At 38.0% G+C, this 18169-nt stretch overlaps 2 protein-coding genes across 2 annotated transcripts; one reads left to right on the top strand and one right to left on the bottom strand.

The window, feature by feature from the left end:
- The first annotated feature begins 497 nt into the window (after positions 1 to 497).
- LOC147556184 (uncharacterized) lies at positions 498 to 5686 on the top strand. The gene is made up of 2 exons (XM_086658593.1): positions 498 to 1628; positions 2177 to 5686. Exons 1-2 carry the CDS (start codon positions 498 to 500, stop codon positions 5684 to 5686), a joined length of 4641 nt encoding a protein of 1546 aa, XP_086514719.1.
- Positions 5687 to 6232: 546 nt separating this feature from the next.
- On the bottom strand, positions 6233 to 11115 carry LOC147556183 (uncharacterized). The gene is made up of 5 exons (XM_086663977.1): positions 10084 to 11115; positions 8674 to 8791; positions 8120 to 8592; positions 7159 to 7276; positions 6233 to 7057 (listed from the first exon to the last, which is right to left on the bottom strand). Exons 1-5 carry the CDS (start codon positions 10539 to 10541, stop codon positions 6809 to 6811), a joined length of 1416 nt encoding a protein of 471 aa, XP_086520103.1. The 5' UTR covers positions 10542 to 11115; the 3' UTR covers positions 6233 to 6808.
- Positions 11116 to 18169: the final 7054 nt, after the last annotated feature.

Raw genomic sequence — 18169 nt, 5'->3', positions numbered from 1 at the left:
TATATTTATTGCGTAATTTAGGTGGCACTTTCTTCTTATTTGGTACATTACTTACTATACTTATTGCCTTTCTTCTTCTTGAATTGACTTGGGTTAGAATAACTACTACCCATATTTCTCAACTTTACAGTAGAAAATCGTGGGAGATATTGAAATAACTAACTCACTCTCCCACATCTTCCTAATTTCTCTCTCAACCGCCTAACTATTTAACTTAAAATTAAAGGGAACAAAGGTATTTCTCCCGGGCGGAGAAATAGCAGTTAGGTAGAGGCGCCACCAATTGAGGAGGAGATTTTTCAGTTATTATCCGGTATTAGAAGTTATCTTGACGGTTTTAGGCAGTTTTGATCGGTTTTCAAGTTTTTAAATTTTGAATTTCTCGGATTCCGGCTAGAAATAGCCTGGGTTTCCTCCTTGTCGCTCTATAGGGGCTTTTTATACTCAAAGTTCTCAGACTTTTTTGGTATATTATCTTCTTTTTCTCTCATCAATCTATGGCTACACCAAATTTCGAATTGATTAAGCAATTTTCCGAACTTACAACGGAAGAAGGTCCAACAATTCAAGTGGAGGGGGAAGACCTCATTCCCTGGGATAATGAAGTTCCTAAGAATGGGGTTGTTTGGATCCAAAGTAATAGAAAAGTTGATATAACACAAGCAATGATGCGACTATCTCGTGTGATTCATGGACCGAACAAATTTTTGCTCTCAGATGTCAAAGACAATGTATTCTTGATGAAATTTCATACGGGGATGGAACTTGATATCGCAGTGGACAGTTCTCCTTGGGTTGTCCAGGATGAATTAATCATATTGCAACATTGCAAATCGGATGTTGCTCCTGGTGATCATACTTTCGACAAGGCTTGGTTCTGGATACAGTTGCATGGAATCCCGGCCTCTCATCTTAATAGTACTGTCATTAACCGATTAGCAGGATCTATTGGCAACTTCATTCCAACCACTAAAGAGGAGGCGTCTAAATGGAGTTTGTTTGGAAGGGTTCGAGTGGAACTTTGCATAACAACAAAACTCCCTGCTCGTGTTAATCTGAAATTATCCAACAGTAAATTAATATCAATTGAAATAAGGGTTGAAAAACTGCCTCGATTCTGTAATTACTGTGGACTAGTGGGACACACTATGAAATTTTGCCCCACTGTTCTTGCTTTTGGGGATTTACTTAAACTAAACATTGATGAAGCTACCCGTGATTATATCACAAAATCTCTCGTCCCCAAATATAAAGAGGAATTTAAAGTTCCTTTTACAGTAAGAAACCCACTGAAAGAACTAGGTTCCTATGGTTGTGATATCACTCCTAGACTAGCTTCCCTCAACTTAAATGAAAACATTAATAATGGGGAAAACCAGACTACTCCAGAGCCCATTTATAATTCCGAGAATAACTTTGGGGATTTTGTGTCTAATTTAATACAGGTTAAGCGCTCGAGGGTTCAGTCTAAAGACAGTGTGTCGGCAGTCTACACCAATAGCCTATTTTCTATCAATCAGCACAACCCTAAAAGAAAGGAAAAATGTGAAGGGTCAAACTCGACGGCAGAAATGGAGGAGGCTTCTCCGGTCGCTGGAGAAAGAGCAATTAAACAATACAAGAAAACTGTTCGTCATGTTACCGACGACCACAAAGAAAGGGGAACGGCACCCCAAATGCCGCAAGGGTCGTGACTGCATTTGCTTGGAATTGTCGTGGGCTTGGGAACACCCCGACAAAGGAGACTTTATCTCAGTTCCTGGGGGCTATAAAACCCTCTATTGTTTTCCTCTCGGAGACTAGGATCTCCAATTATATTCCTCTTTCCTGTTTTAATAAACATAACTTAACTAATCATTATTATGTCCCGGCAATAGGCCGTAGTGGTGGCCTTATCTTACATTGGACTCATGATCTACGGTTGGATGTCCATTTTTCATCCCCGAATCTGATACATGCTACTGTTCACTATAACACGGAGGAATCCCCGTGGGACATTCTTTGCATATATGGACCTCCGCAGGTCCAAAACAGAAGTAATTTTTGGTCTAGCACATTAACTAGAATTGAAACCATCACTAACCCCTATTGTTGTATTGGGGACTTAAATGCTCTGTTAGATAGATCGGAAAAATGGGGAAATAATAATCAAATTCCGTTTTTGCCTTCTTTTCAGAATTTCGTGCGTGATGCTAATCTAATCGATCTCGGATACAATGGTCCAGCATTTACTTGGACAAACAGCAAGCAAATTCACCACTTAACAAAAGAAAGGTTGGACAGGGCTTTATGTGATACAAACTGGCTTCTCAAATTTCCTGAAGCGGGAGTTTTTCACCTTCCCCGCTACAACAGTGACCACGCACCGATCCTTCTAAAGTTTAAAGTTCAAGGGAACATTTTGAATGCAATTTCAAGATTTGAAAGCTATTGGACTAAGCACGGGGATTACAAAGATATTTTTCAAGAAAAATGGGATCAGAGTACGGGGTCTTTTATCCAAAGAATAGATTTTGTCAAAAATGAGTTAAAAGGTTGGAGTAAGAGAGCATTCGGGGTAATTAAAAACAGATTATTAATATTGAGAAAAAGATTACTAGATGTTCAAAAACTGGAGCCAACAGAGATGGTCTTGGGTATAGAAAGTGACATTCAAGAAGAAATCTTGTTTCTGGAAAATGTACTTCGCACGAGGGCGGAACAACGAGCAAAAAATTATTGGGTTCACAATGGTGATAGGAACACCAAGGCTTTCCATGTCTCTATGTCTACCAGGCGTCAGAAAAATCGAATCCATCAAATTACTCGATCTAATGGTCAAGTCACTAGAAATTCAGAAGACATCTCGGCGGAATTTGAGGCTTTTTTTCAGAACTTATTTACTGCTGATCAAGTCAGTCAACCACCAACTGAAGTGCTAAATTCATTCAAAGTTCTATCGGCCGAACAACAGGACGACATCTCGAGGATTCCGTCGCCGGAGGAGATTAAAGCAGTGGTTATGGAGATGGGGGCTTTGAAGAGTCCGGGACCTGATGGCTTACCTTGCTTTTTTTTCCAACATAATTGGGAAGTTATCGGTACTGAACTAACCAAGTACATCCAATCTGCCTTCATTACAGGTTCTATTGATCCCTCGTTAAATTTAACCACTTTAGCTTTAATTCCTAAGACTAGGAATCCGAGTTTCGCCTCGGAGTTTAGGCCTATAGCACTTTGTAATGCAGTTTATAAGTTCATCACCAAAATCATTGCCAACCGCCTTAGACTATACTTAGAAGATTCTATTCACTGGACCCAAAATGCTTTTGTGCCCCAAAGACAGATAATTGATAACATAGTCATAGCTAAAGAATTGATTCACTCTATGAGGTGTTCTACGGCTAAAAAAGGAGCATTCTCTTTGAAAATGGACATGGCGAAAGCCTATGACCGGGTAGATTGGACTTTTCTAAACCAAGTTCTTAGGTCTATGGGTATTGAGGGTAGAATCCTCAACCTCATTATGTCTTGTGTAACGTCAGTGAGGTTTAATATTCAAATAAATGGCAGTACTACTGGTGACTTTTTGGCCTCTAGAGGCCTTAGGCAGGGGTGCCCTCTATCCCCCTACCTATTTATCCTCACCACTCAATCTCTCTCTCTTTTATTTGATCACTATGAATCCCAGGGAAGATTTACAGGGTACCAAATCAATCCGGACAGTCCAACAATCACTCATTTGCTGTTCGCGGATGATCTGATAGTGTTTGGTAAAGCGGATACAACAAATTTAATCAACTTAAAAGAACTGATGTTTCAATACTCCTCCTTCACAGGGCAGCAGGTAAATTATACTAAGTCGTCCTTATTCTTTGGCAAAGGGATTCCACAGAATATCCAGCAGCAGTTCATCACAAATCTCTCGGCTCCTCTTATGACGGACCAAGAGAAATACCTGGGTTCTCTCATTCTCAACAAAGGAAACAGAATTCAGAATCAAGAATGGTTAATTGAAAAGTTCCACAAAAGCCTATCAGGATGGAAGAATAAACTTATAAGTCAGCCAGGTCGAACAGTGCTTATAAAATCGGTGTTATCATCTTTCTGTACATATCAATGTAGCTATCAACTCATGCCAAAAGCAGTAATCAGTGAATTAGAGAAAATAGAAAGATGTTTTTGGTGGGGCCATGAAACTAATGAGAGAAAGCTTCACTTCATAAAATGGGATATCATCACCAACCCTAAAAATAATGGGGGATTGGGGGTAAGATCCATGGAAGAAGTAAATCTCTCACTCATGGCTAAAATGACCTGGCGATTCATCACTCAAGAGGATGCAATATGGGTTAAGTTATTAAAATCAAAATACGTAAAATCAGGGGATTTTTGGAACCAGACAAAACCAAACAGGACTTCACAATTCTGGGCCGCCATTGAAGAAACAAAAGAAATAATGAAGAAGAAAGTGTTGTGGATAATCGGTGACGGCAAATCAGTAAAAATAACACAAGACCCTTGGCTACAATACAATATTAACCCAATCCCAATACCTATTTTACCTCTTCCTCCCTTCATCAAATATGTGTCGGATCTTATGATTCATGAGGAAAAAATATGGAATATATCTCTGATCCAACTATATTTTGATCAACAGACGGCACATGAGATTATTAGCATTCAATTAAGTCAGGCTAATAGTGTGGATCGATTAATATGGAAACCCACAGACAATGGTAAGTTTTCTGCTAAATCATTCTACACAGAGGTCAAGATCCCTACAACTCTACAAAACGAAGCAGCAGACTTCCCTTGGAAGCTTTTTTGGTTAAAGAAAGAAATGAGCCCAAAGGTTCAAAACTTCATATGGAGGCTCATTCATAATGGTCTTCCAACATTGGATAACATAGGATCTCGTGTTCAACATATAGATCAAACATGCATCATGTGTAATCTCAATGAAACAGAAACAATCACGCACCTGTTTGGGAGTTGCAACTCATTTGCGAATCTGTTAGGCAAAGCAGGACTCACCCACATCCTTCAAAGAAACACAGACCCTATTAATAACCTAAAGATTATTCTGTTACAAAAAGGAATTGGGGAAAAGGATTGGTATACCTTCTGTTATTTGATGTGGGAATGGTGGAAAACGAGATGCGATAAGCATTTTCAAAACAAGAACACAGATCTGACAAGGGTTTGGTCGAATACAGCAACTGCTCTGAGGTATGTATCTCTTCTTCACACCCCTTCTATGATTTCTACTAACCTTCCGCAGGAAAACCGATGGTGTCCTCCACCGGAGGGTAAGTTTAAAATAAACTTCGACGGTGCTTTTCGAGGTGATAAAGCTGCTTGTGCAGCCATCGCAAGAGATTTCCAAGGAGTTAATATAGGAACGAAGGTAAGAGAAGTAGAATCTAAGTCGGCGATTTACAGTGAGCTCAAAGGAATGGAGGCAGCCCTAGATTTGGGGGTGGAATTAGGTTTGATTGATTTTATAGTGGAAGGGGATGCCCTAGTCTTGATCAATTTAATCTTGGCCGTCGATGAAGAAATCCCATGGAGATTGATTAATGAAATCTACGGATTAAAAGCTAGGGTGAACCTACTCAATGTTACCGTGGAGTATTGCAATCGGGGGAGCAACAATGAGGCCCACAGCTTAGCAACTTCGGCAATAGCCCCCCACACCTATTAAATCACTTTGAAGTGTATGTTGATCATTGTTATTTCGGTTTAGTCCAGATTTACCTTTTGGTTTACTTCTTGGACTTCTCTGTAATACATTTGTGTTTTAAGACATTTGTGTTTCAAAAAAAAAAAAAACTTAAAATTGAAATTCTCTCATTTCCTCTCCAAATTCTTTCTCCACACCATGCTTTTTTTCTCTCTCAACAACAAAGAAATCTCCCTAAACAAATCGATCTCCCTAAACAAAGAAACCTAGTGCTTAGTAAAAACCTAACTATAACGGTGAGGGCGCGGTCAAGAGGCACCCAGACAAAGTGCTATGATCGAACAGACATACCATTACGCTCCAGTCAATCGCCAGCAGGCTCTATTAGCTCCTACAATCTTTCTACCCTTGACTGTCCAGTCCGAGAGAGCATGCTGGCCCTCTCAGACTGGTTAGTCCGAGAGTTGGCTTACTCTATTAGATTGACCAGTCTGAGACTTTGCTTATTCTCTCAAACTATTAGGGTTTCAGAAGAAAACATGCAAACCCACATAAGACATGCATATCTTCACCAACAATCACAAGAAAGTGCAGATTGAATTCATTGTGGACATAAAAAATTTTGTAGTTAACCAGCTAAACTCTAATCATATCCATTTATGGCACAACTTTAGTACAGATTATTGATGTAAAGAAAGAAAGTGGAGAATAGGAACTGCCTCGGCTGCCATGATCATAAGAAAAAAAAAAAAAGGAAAACCTTGACACTCAAGCCAAGAGATTGGCCACCAAAAAAAAGCTATTCTATTTTAATGGAGGAAAATGCAAATCTTTCCCCTACAATTACTTCTAATCAGCTGTTGTTATATCAAAGATGAATTACATGCCAGTTCGGCATCATAATTTCATGTTGAGAATCCGAAACCTTTCTCCCTTTTGCCTCTTCTCTGCATAATCCATGAAGAAGTAGACCTATCAAAAAAGAATTCTCTTCATTTGAATTCCAATGAGATCATCAATTTACTTTCTGTTCCATCTAAATTAGCTCTTACTTTTCAGGTTGACCCTGTTTTTATCCGAAGCACCAAGTATACGGAGATTCAGAAACAAACGGAGGTCGAATAAACAAACACAAGCAACCTCCTATACACCCGAAGCACCTGAATTTTGATCATCCTGAGTTACTTGACCAGGATTGACCACTACTCCGAGTAATTTGCTCACAGTCTCTTTGATTTCGGCTGGTATTACCAACTCTTCAGGCACCAACTCTAACCCGTACGTAGTTAGGACTCTCATAATATCCGGAAAGCTTATATATGTTACTTGATATTTCCGCACTCTTTGGTTCATGACAGGGCATGAATTTTTTAATTGGCAAGTTTGACATACCTAATGCACAATAGGAAAAAGAAAATATTAGGTTAGGAATGAGGAGAGCAATACATACATATATATGTGTGTGTGGAAGGGGTATGTAAGAGCTAGCTTACCGTAGCTTCCTGAATGCAGAAGAAAGAACGTAATTTTTTAGCCGCAATAGTAGTTTTCTTTTCAATAGAAGGACAACCAAAACGAACAACTGTTTTCAAGTCGCTGAATAACATGCTTCTGCGAAAGAATTCAAAGGTTAAAGTAATCACGACAAATCTGACTTAAGGCTGGAAAGTATCTCTAAAGATCATTCAGCTGGTGGGCAATACAGCAAGTTCTTAATGGCCATCGCATTATGAGTTTCCAATTTACACTCATACTGAAAAGAAAAGTGACCAGACAAACAATCTAGGGTTCTCATATTATTATTACTGTGAATTATCATCTAATTATGCATTACACACCAATTTCTACTTCAAAAGGTAATATTGTATACTGCTCCAAGATTAGCCACCCAAATAGAGTATCGAGGGACTATATTTGGAAACTAAATTTCAAGAAATACTTCAAGTAAGATGGGTTTTTGGTCTCTGTTTGACTTAATTCCTGATATCTCCTGCAAATCAATCATCTTACTTTCTTTTGAAAAGAATCATCCTACTTTCTTGATGTTTTAGAACAAATGACAAAAAGCTTTTACGGATTGTATAAGCTCTTTTTCGCCTTAAAAAAACAAGTCTGCAACTCTATATTTTCTTTTTTAAATGAATTGTACTTTTCCCTACGCCTTTATTCAGCATGTTATGCTTCAATGCCTATGTTTACTCTCTCGTCTATGTTGAGTTCCCACAGGAGGATCTAACATTTCTCTACACTGCCTCTCTTACTTATCAGGCTAAAAACTCGCTTGGTCGCTCCTGTACTATAGCTTGTAATAATTAATATATTACTCTATAATAGGGTAAGCTAGGCAAAGTCAATCACTTCTACTAATGTAATCATGTAAAAGCAAATGCAATTGATTAAATACTTGGAATAGTAAATGTAATACAAGCAACTATGAGTGAAGATTGTTCTCACTTCATGATTTCCTTATGATGCTGGCCAAACCTTTCAACTGCACACCTGAAAAAATCACGAGAATGATAGCTGGAGAAACAACTTAGGTCCAACTTCTCAGGTGCCAAGAAGTTTGCATTCTTTAAGTAGCCTTCCTCGTGCAAATGACTCGCCAGCAAAACCATGTCCGGTGATAGCTCCTTCAGTGGCTTTCGCTCTAGAGTTTTTTTAACTTCATCTTGCTCTGGAGCATCAACTTTCTCCTCCTGATTAACTTGACTATTATTAACCACTTCTATGAGCAACTTTCTAATGGAATCTTTTACTTCGTGAGGTATTACGAGCTGTCGAGGTATTAATTCCAGCCCATATAGAGTCAGGACTCTCATAATATCAACTAAACTTAACTTATCCGTTATCATTACTTTTTTCCTCCTTCGTACTGGTAGATTTACGACCTTGCATGAACTTCTCAACTTGCAAGGTTGACATATCTAATGCAGAATCAGAAAAAAGAATATCAGAACTGACAGATATTGGATAATGGACATAATGTGGTGTTAAAGCTGGCTTACAATATTTTCTTGTATGGAAAAGAAAGTACGCAATCTTTTAGCTGCAAAAGCCGTCTTCCTTTCAACAGAAGGGCAGCCAAAGCGGGCAATCCTTTCCACGTCACATAATGACAACCTTCTGCAAAACCAAACTTTGAAGATTAAAACAAGAGAACTGATGATCAGAGCCAGGAGAATGGTTTAATTACCCATACAATTAACTGATACAAGTAAAATGGAATCAGAGATCACGCAGCAGGCTTTGACTAAGTAAAGAACAAGTTGTCCTTAGGCTATACACCTTAAACTACACATAGCCTAGAATCTGGATCACTCCAGTACGTCTCAGGGTAGCCGTATCCAGTACACTTCTATGTTTAGTGTGCTATAGGCAAGGAGTATACCTCTTCTAGACTCTATTTAGGTAGAGGTACATCTCGGACTATTTCCCTAAACAATGTATTTTCTACAATGCAGGTACAACAGATACACTTACTCTACAACATTTCTCTCCATAAATTTAATATCTTGATTGGTTAACTAAAACATATTGTAGTTAACTACTCAACTAGTTAAACATATTTGGGTTAATTAAAGTTGAAAATTTCGGAATGCCGAATCTAGATTACTGCATCTCCGAAGTACATAAAATGGCATAGGAAATCCGGTATGCAATAGGCAAGGGGGTGTAGACTCCGTAACATGTCTGGTAACATAACCCCAAGTCTCACAGATAGAACAAAAAAGCTGAAACCAAACGATGTTAATGCCAGACAGCAAGTTAAACCGCGTAAAGTGGTCCACTGACTAAACTGGCAGACAGGTGGCACTTAGCTGAGCCATGGGTCTGCCAGCTGAGTCTTAGGTTTGTTCTCCTTGATGAGCAGTTGCTATTCTAAATAGCATCCCCGAGCTTGGAATCAAGCACAAATGGTGTCATCCATCCATAAGGACACATTTCTCGGCACCTTCTTTTAGGATAAACTTTGCAAGTGGGACTTTGCTGTCCTTCAACTGATGCTTTCTATTTCAACAATAACAAGAAAATTCAAACTTGAATCGTATTCATCAATTATTTATGAGGAAGGAGTAATTGAAGACTGAAGAGGTCCAAGAGGTTTCTTCTCACCAACAGTTTCTCTCTTGTAATAGTTTTTTTTTTCTACTAAGGTCTTAGGTCGCGAGTTAACATTGTGACATTCATCTAAATCCTTAGACCACCACAACAGATAGAAATGTTCATAATGAAAACTATCATTTCCTTCACTTCTTATGGATAACTATTTCTATCTAATTTGTGCACTTTCGAGCCGAAACAATTCTATCTATAAATACCCTCTAAACAATAACCCATATAAGGCATACTATATAAATGATCAAACTTTAGGTTGAGATAACATTGAATAAAACGGAGGAAGGTTATGATCTTACTTTAAGATTTCAGGATGATCCTTGCCAAACTTTTGAGCAGCAGCCCTAATGAAATCCCTGGCATAGATAGTAGAAAAACAGTTCAAATCTAACTTCCCTGAGGTCAAGAAGTTAGCTTGGCTAAAATACCCATTATCATATAAATGATTCACAAGCAAAACAATTTCTGGTGAAAATTCCTTGAATGCTTTCAATACAATCAAATCAGATCCATCAGTTGATTCACTGTTCTTGGAATGGGTAGATTTGATTTCTGTTTGTTCTTCTGCAACATTTGTAGAAACAAATTGAACAGTACCAGATAAACTTCTCCTATGAGTATAAGATGAAAAAACCCTAGATACACAAATTTGAAAATCTCGAAAGGAATTGGGAGGTTCTTGTAATGGAAGTGGAGTGTTTTGATGTCTTAGAAATGAATAGAAATTATTTGATAGAAGGGTTTTGAGTAAACCCATATTGAGATTTGAATTGCTTGGGTATTTTAGACATATCAGAAAATTTCTGGTTTGAGTGAAGAGGTAGCCATTGAAGCTGAGAGAAGGTTTCTGGTTAGAGTACGGACTACTTGGGAGACTGACTACTCAAAAATGTTTTCTAGGTTTTGGGGTTTAGGAAAATTTGACAGTTTCGTAATATGTTTGGTTACCGGTGCAATATCGTTCTTACTTTGCCCCTTAGGGTCTGTTTGTTACGTAGGAAAATAGGGGTGAGAAAGTCGTTTTTGTATGAAAGTGGAATTTCCGCTGTTTGATAAGGCTAACAGAGTGAGAAAGTCGACTTCTCATGGTAAAAAAAGGTTAGAAAAAAGACACCAACAAATTTTCTCACTAAAAACATGGGAAAGTGGTTTTCCCACGCTCAGAAAACACGTTCTCTCTCCTCCCGTGTTTTTCACTCTCTAACTCCGTTTCTCTTTCAAAAATCTGATTTCTTCAATCTCCCTTTCAATCTCTGATTACAGTTGAAGAATCAAGAACTAACTTGTTATCAACCCATCTTCAAGATTGAGAGAGATGTATGCCTTCCCATTCAATGAACGATTGAAGAATTCGTTGTTCAGTTTTGGGACTTTGCCCCACCTCTGGGCATCCAGAATTTGACAATTATATTTGTGGGAGGATTTTCATTTTGATTCCAAAAATTGACTTTTTCATTTATTTTTGTAAATTTAATTTCTATCTCCTCGTATCTTTCCTACTTCTTCTCGCTTTCTCTCTTACTGCTCTATCTCCTACTTATTTTCTCTCATTCATTTATCCATCGAAAGAGTGTTTCTTTCGCGGAAAACCCCTTCTTCTAAGGCGAATGAGATCTCGAGGAGGGTTTGGCGGTCGACCAGCCACAAACATATTGTGGTCGTCCGGGCACAAAGTCTGAAATCTCTGAGAGAATTTCGCTGGAACCCCTCCTCAAGGTCCCCTTAGTCTCAAACGAGACGAGCACCGACGAAGAAAACACTTTCCTTCGAATAGTAAGAAAGACAAAGAGAGAATGATTAGGAGAGAAGTAGAATGAGCAAGAGAGAGAAAATAAAAATGAAAGAGATGAAGATAAAAGGAGGGAGAAGAACGAAGAATGCGAGAGAAAGAAAGGGACAGAGATAGAGGAAGGAGAAAGGAAGAAAGAGAGAAGATGTGGTCGATGGTGGAGGAAACGTGAAGATTTTTTTTGAAAACGTGAAGATGCTCCAAAATCGTGGTTGTTTTAATTCGTAAGTATGTAACCCTAACCAAATGAGTTGATCCATTGATCTAAAATTCAACTCAACTGTCAAGTTCCAAAATAAACAACTGTTCCACGTTCAAGTTATACCAGGCTCGCAGTCTAAAAGCCGTGATGTTCCTACCTTTGTGAAAATAAATAATTTATGTTCATAATGTATTACAAAAATTATAATGTAACGTGTTCGTTCAAGCTAATGTTCTCTATCTCTCAACAAAAAAAAAACTAATTTTCTCTACGCACATATTATGAATTGTTGTGTGTTATTGTTTGCAAGCATTTCACATTGTATTCTTGTGTTTTAATTTATCGACATCTAATAACATAAATATCTCAAAAAATCTAAACATACATTCATTGCGAACATTACACGTATAGTTCTCAACCAAACATCTAAAAAATACATTGTGTTTATTATGTGTTAAGGATAACTCCTCACTACGTGTGGGGGTAAGGGACTGCCCCTTACCAAATGCGCTTAGTTGGCTAATGAAATTGAAGTTGGGAAATTGTCCACAACATTTTTTTAGTCCTACTGAGGGTACAACTCTCCACTAATTTCAATTAGGGATGTTTTTTTTCCTCCAATTAGGAACTATCTTCTTTGGTCATTGAAAATCGAGGGTGGGGGGTTTTTTTAGGAGAGAAAGAGTCTCAATGACGTCACCTGACGATTTTTTGCTCTCTCTTCTTTCGACCTAACCGTAAATCCCACTCAAGGTCTTCATCAAACCCAACACAATCTTCCCATCGCAAATCTGTCCAACAAGGCTACTATCATCAATCATCTTAACCTAACCCCCAGGATCATCACAACAATCCCAATCAAACAAACTTCTATATAGGATCACGTTCAACAAAGGAAATCGGGGAAGTCTCAAAACATCAGGAATCCAACTTCACAGCAAAAAACCCACAACTTCAACCAAGAGGGAAGCAACCATGCATGAACGATTAACATCATCATCATCATAGATTTTGGAAACAGGGAAGTTTCACTTTTAACCCTAAACTTCAATATTAGTTCATCTTATTTTACTAATTTCAGCTCAATTAAAACTAAGCTTGCTTGTGATTCCACTTATAACTTTCTGCACCCATCTTAGAGTAGCTTAAGGTTCACTTAATAGCCTTTATTTGTGTCTTGATTTCCCCTAAAATGAGACCGATGAAGTTGAATGTTATTTAATGTTATCAGTGTGTAGATATTAGATTAACTTTGGTTGCTTTATTACTTGAATCTATATCTCTGCTAGCATGTATTTATTTGGAGTGATTGTGTAAGTCTTTTTTCGGTTCTATGTTTATCCTTATTAGTTTGTAGGTTAATAGTTTTTCCTGTATAGTTAAAAAAAATAGCTTTTCTTGTTTTTGTTTTGATTTAGACCTCTTCTGTTTTTAGCATTTTGTTTATATTGCTACTCTAATTTTAGTTAATCTCTGTTGTTTTTCTCTTCTTTTTTTTTGCTTTTTATTTATATTACTGCTTTAATTTTAGTTAATCTCTGCTGTTTTTTTCTTCTTTTTTCGTGATTGTCTTTTTCGCCTCTCTTCTTTCTTGCTTCTTCTACCTGCCTCTGTCCCTTTGTGGTGCCGTTAGACTTACCCCTGTAGCCGACCCTTGGACTTCATGAGCCCTAGCTAGTTCCCACCCCTTGACTTTGTATTGGGCCCACCGTCCTGGTCCTTTCAAAGGTGGGTGCCCCTAGACTCTTACCCCTACCCGCATCTTAGCTTCTTTAGGCCAGTCCTAATATTATGGCCTTGAACCATGTGACCAACATGAATCTCTCTATACTCAATTGGAATACTAGGGGCACCACGTCTTTCATTTCTAGAAAACATTTCCTCCATCTTATCAATAGTAAGCCCCCTGCTATTATCTTCCTTTCGAAGACGAAAAACAAATCCTTCAATATTGATAAACATATCCCCATAGTTAAAAGGTACGCGAGCCACTTTGTGGATCTTATCAATAGAGTCGGAGGTCTTGCCCTCTTCTGGAAACACCACCTCAATCAATCCATCATTAGCTCTAATGCCAACATTATCCACGCCTTCGTCCATGACTCCAATGACACTACCACTACTATCATATCGGCATTCTATGGTAGCCCTTACCAGAAAAACAAGCTCTCTCCTTGGAAACCATCCTTAATGTTAGACCCTCGCCCAACCTCCCTTGGATCGTGATCGGAAACCTCAATATTAATCTTGATCCTCGAGAAAAAAACGGGGGTAATGACACATCAAACTCCAAACTTTTCAAAGTCCATAATTTTTATTGGTTCAGAATCCCACCCTACCCCCTAAGATTTAATAAGATTTTAGATTTTTACCCCCAAATCCAATCCTGAAATCAACCCAAATCACCCCGATAGATCAAACTCGTATATCTCTCCCTCTCTCGTCTTCTCCAAATTTTTTTCTGCAGATAATGAACCCTAGGCTTGAAGATTAGAGCTAGGTTGAGGTATTTTCTCTCTAACTCATATTTCTCTTTAACTCGAATCCTTCTCTTTCTGTCGTCTTCTCCAAATTTTGCACATACAGAACCTTAGGCTTGAAGATTGAAGCTAGGTTGAGGTATTTTTTCAATCTCTCTAACTTGTATCTCCCTCTGTCGTCTTCTCCAGATTTTGTAGAGACATAACCTTAAGAAGATTGAAGCTCGGTTAAGGTATTTTCTATCTCTCTATAACTCGTATCTCTCTCTCTTTAACTTAGATAGTGTGTAGTACTATCTTTCACTAACCCTAGTTGAAACACAACTAACAACATTAGTAAAAAAAATTGTCAAATGTTTTTTCAGGAGCAAATGCAGGGAAATGAATTGTACATGATATTTGATAGTTAGTTAAGAGCATTTCGAACTGCCCAGATCAGTTCAGCTGGAAAAAAGGAACATATAGCATGAAACATAATTTTTCTCATTATATTTTATTAATTCCATTATATTTGATAGTTGTTGATGATGCATAAAATGTCCAGACGTTGACTAACGTCTGGAGAGTCAAGATCAGACCTGAAGTCAGCAAGGTCAAGCCGGCTTAAGGCAACAGGACTGCTGAGCCCCTAATGGTCCACCGAATATTCCCCTAACTGGGAGATCGGCCAAAAAGAACCAACCCTGCAAAACGCCCTTAGCATGAACAGATCAACCCTGGGGTCTTCAAAGGAATAAGGGGGGTCCACACAGGTTCGACCAGGTGTCTTACGCCCAGAACTGGGGAGGCAGCAGCGCCAAGCGATCTACCGACTTAATCCCAAAACTTCTAGAAAGATCTCAGTCGGCTACACATCTCGAAGTGTTCAAGCCAGTTTGGACTCCACTTATCTAAAAGGAGGAAACTTCTCTTTTAGAGTTTATCACACCGACAAGATATCTATGGAAGATCCTTGAACTTAGGAACTTCCACTTATCAAAGATCCGGGATAGACTCCAAGAGATACCTTAGATACTTAAGAAAGAAAACTTCTCCCAAGGTTGGACGACAACCGCCTCTAATCACAGTCGGCCTAACTTCGCCTATAAAAGGCCCCCCACATCGCCCTTCACAGGACACGATCTCTTTACCAAAAAAAGATCACAAGAAACTCAGAGTTCTCATAACTCGCCCCCAAAAGGATCAATCGATATTCATTCTTTTACTGCAAAGAGCACACGGACTGGCTTGAGCGGCAGTGCGGTTTTCGAACCCTTTGCAGGTTTCCCCCCCCCCCCCCCCCTCGGGAACAGACGAACAGGAACAAGGAGCAAGGAGTTGGAGTTAGAAACTGGAGCAAGGAGCAGGAGCTAGGAGCTGGAATAAAGAGAAGCTGGACAGGAAGCAGAGCTGGAAGCAGGAATACCAGACTAATCAACCTTCAACTTAACGGAGGATTCATACATAACGAAGGTTGTCATGCATCAACTCCCTGTTTCATGCTGATAAGACGAAAAACCATTTTTTGACATCAGTTATTGTTGTATTTGATTAGTTCCATTTTGTGGGGTTTCTTACGTTTTCGATGTTTCATTTGTAGGCAATACCACATTTGAATTTTTTAAGAAACATGTTCGTTGACTTATACTTAGAGATGGTTGAAGTGTTCGGAGACGAACCAACGGTTGGAGATAAAGAAATAACAACAATCTGACGATAGATGGTGAGTCATAACACAAATGAAGGAGCTCCTTCTACCCGAGTTGATGTCGACTTTGACTCTTCTGATGTTGGTGATCAATGTCGCTCCTCTTAGTCCAAACATAGTGGCTACGTTTTAGAGTGTAACGTCTCAAGCCTTAGCAGTTGTCGATATTGTCCCCGCGTTAACCAACTCACACAAGTACGGGGTTACACTTTTCTCGCAATAGTCACGGTTGCTTCACCTTGCGAATTTCTTACAATTGCGCCATAGCTAGCTGACAACGTACCTAATCGCGCACCATTTGTATTTATGAGCGTCATGTCGTTAATTGGTCTTATCCATTTATACGCCTTTGTTGTTCGTGCCACTAACAAGTTAGTTAGATTCTAACATTTCAATAATTGTCTCGCATCGGCGGTTGCGATTGTCATTCGTTCCTACACCAACTTCTTTATTTTTACGTCAGTTACCATTACATGGACTGCTTCATCTTTACTCGTAAAACCCGTTTGTTACGTTTACATTTGCATATATCTAAGTCGTAAAGACAAGACCATCTACCCGACCATGAATGGTGTTTTCATTAAAATATGGATCATATACCAATGCCCTGAACCACTACCACTCCCTAAATCATACATCACCAAGCTCCAATGTCGTCTGAATCTTCACAATAATAAGAAAAAATGATACATTAGTGTACCAATCACCATCACATTAAGTTTGGTCTCCCTGAAATCTAAAATAGATTTAACACTACTAAGATCACATGTCTTATTAATCTTCCAAATATTAAGACAAAATGGATATGTTAGTGTAAAAATCAACATCACATTAAGTTTGGTCTACAAAAAGGCAAAACAAATCATGCACCACCAAGATCACATGTCATCTGAATCTTCACAATAATAAAACAAAATGGATACATTAGTGTACTAATCAAAATCACACGACATTTTGAGTGAAAATTTTGTTTGAAAATGTATGTTATTCTTTATCCACAAACACTCATTCGTCCACTTAGAACGTGATAAAAGATTTTATATATAAAGAAAGATTATTTTCTATAGAACATACGTTAATCTTCAATGACTAAAATTACACTTTTCAATTTATTTTTATAGGTTGAGATTACATCTCCGCAAGGTATCTCGAAGGATTGCGATTACACCTCTCAAACTTATCTTCAACAGTTAAGATTACACTTCTTAAATTTTTAAACAAAATTTGAGATTCTAAAACTGACTGTGCAAATTGGACACGGAGGATGACATGCTTAAGGCCGAAAAAGCTAATAATATTTTTAATAAGCTATAAAAATCTAAAAGAGTGGAGGAGAGATAATTGATTCTTGAACATGAGTAGATAAACTCCTACACATTAGTAGAAGGTCATTGTCATCAATATTACCCCTTAAATTTAATATATATATATATATATATATATATATATATATATGAAATAACTATTTACAAATAAAATGACTATTTACAAATAAAATGGCTATTCAATAAAAGTAAAGCAGACCCACGCATCTGAAATAAAATGTAAATACAATAAAAGTAAAGCAGACCCACGCATCTCAAATTGTTCAACAAGTTTAGTTTAATTATTATGATATTCTAATTTAAAAACATTTCTAATGCACGACTTAATTTAACATCTTCAATGCATGACTTACTTTGAAAAAGTTTAAGTATCACCTAAGGCTTCATGTATAATTACCGACACTTTTCATATTTTTGTCGCAGTAGCCACGATTGCTTCACTTTGCGAATTTCTTAAAGTTACGCCATAGCCAGCTGACAACGTACCGAATGGCACCCGTTTGTATTTATGAGCGCCTGGTCGTACCTGACCCTATCTATTTACACGTCTTTGTTGTTCGCGCCACTAACAGAATACTTAGATTCCACCGTTTCATTATTTGTCTCGTCTCGTTGGTTGCGACTGACATTCGTCTATACCAACACCTTTATTTAAATGTCAACAACTTTGATATATCACCATGGTGCTTCCTCCTGTTTTAACACAGTAAATCCTATAGAACTTCTCAGATATTTCTTATGAATCTAGATACTCGAGTGTGATTGAGAATATATGCAAGGAGTATCTATTCAATTCTTCGTATAATTTTATTTTCTTTACAAATACTTTGTTTTTTAAGAAATACATGAATTGCACACATAATTTAAACGATTTTTAAAGGAGAACGATAAATGAAATAATT

This window comes from Eschscholzia californica, unplaced genomic scaffold, assembly GCF_041429995.1.
Source record: "Eschscholzia californica isolate CP2 unplaced genomic scaffold, dmEscCali1.0.p SCAF_2, whole genome shotgun sequence".
Lineage (NCBI taxonomy): Eukaryota > Viridiplantae > Streptophyta > Magnoliopsida > Ranunculales > Papaveraceae > Eschscholzia > Eschscholzia californica.
The sequence above is the reverse complement of the archived record's forward strand: the minus strand, read 5'-3'. Positions and strand labels throughout refer to the sequence as shown.

Bases quoted from the DNA above. Each gene is read 5' to 3' on its own strand.
- LOC147556184 (XM_086658593.1), top strand. From the start codon at position 498: ATGGCTACACCAAATTTCGAATTGATTAAGCAATTTTCCGAACTTACA. The intron at 1,629-2,176 runs GTTCGTCATGTT...CCTTCTTTTCAG, and splicing joins TTAAACAATACAAGAAAACT to AATTTCGTGCGTGATGCTAA.
- LOC147556183 (XM_086663977.1), bottom strand. From the start codon at position 10,541: ATGGGTTTACTCAAAACCCTTCTATCAAATAATTTCTATTCATTTCTA. The intron at 8,792-10,083 runs GTAAGATCATAA...TTGGTTTTGCAG, and splicing joins GATCATCCTGAAATCTTAAA to AAGGTTGTCATTATGTGACG. The intron at 7,058-7,158 runs GTAAGCTAGCTC...ATTGTGCATTAG, and splicing joins TCTGCATTCAGGAAGCTACG to GTATGTCAAACTTGCCAATT.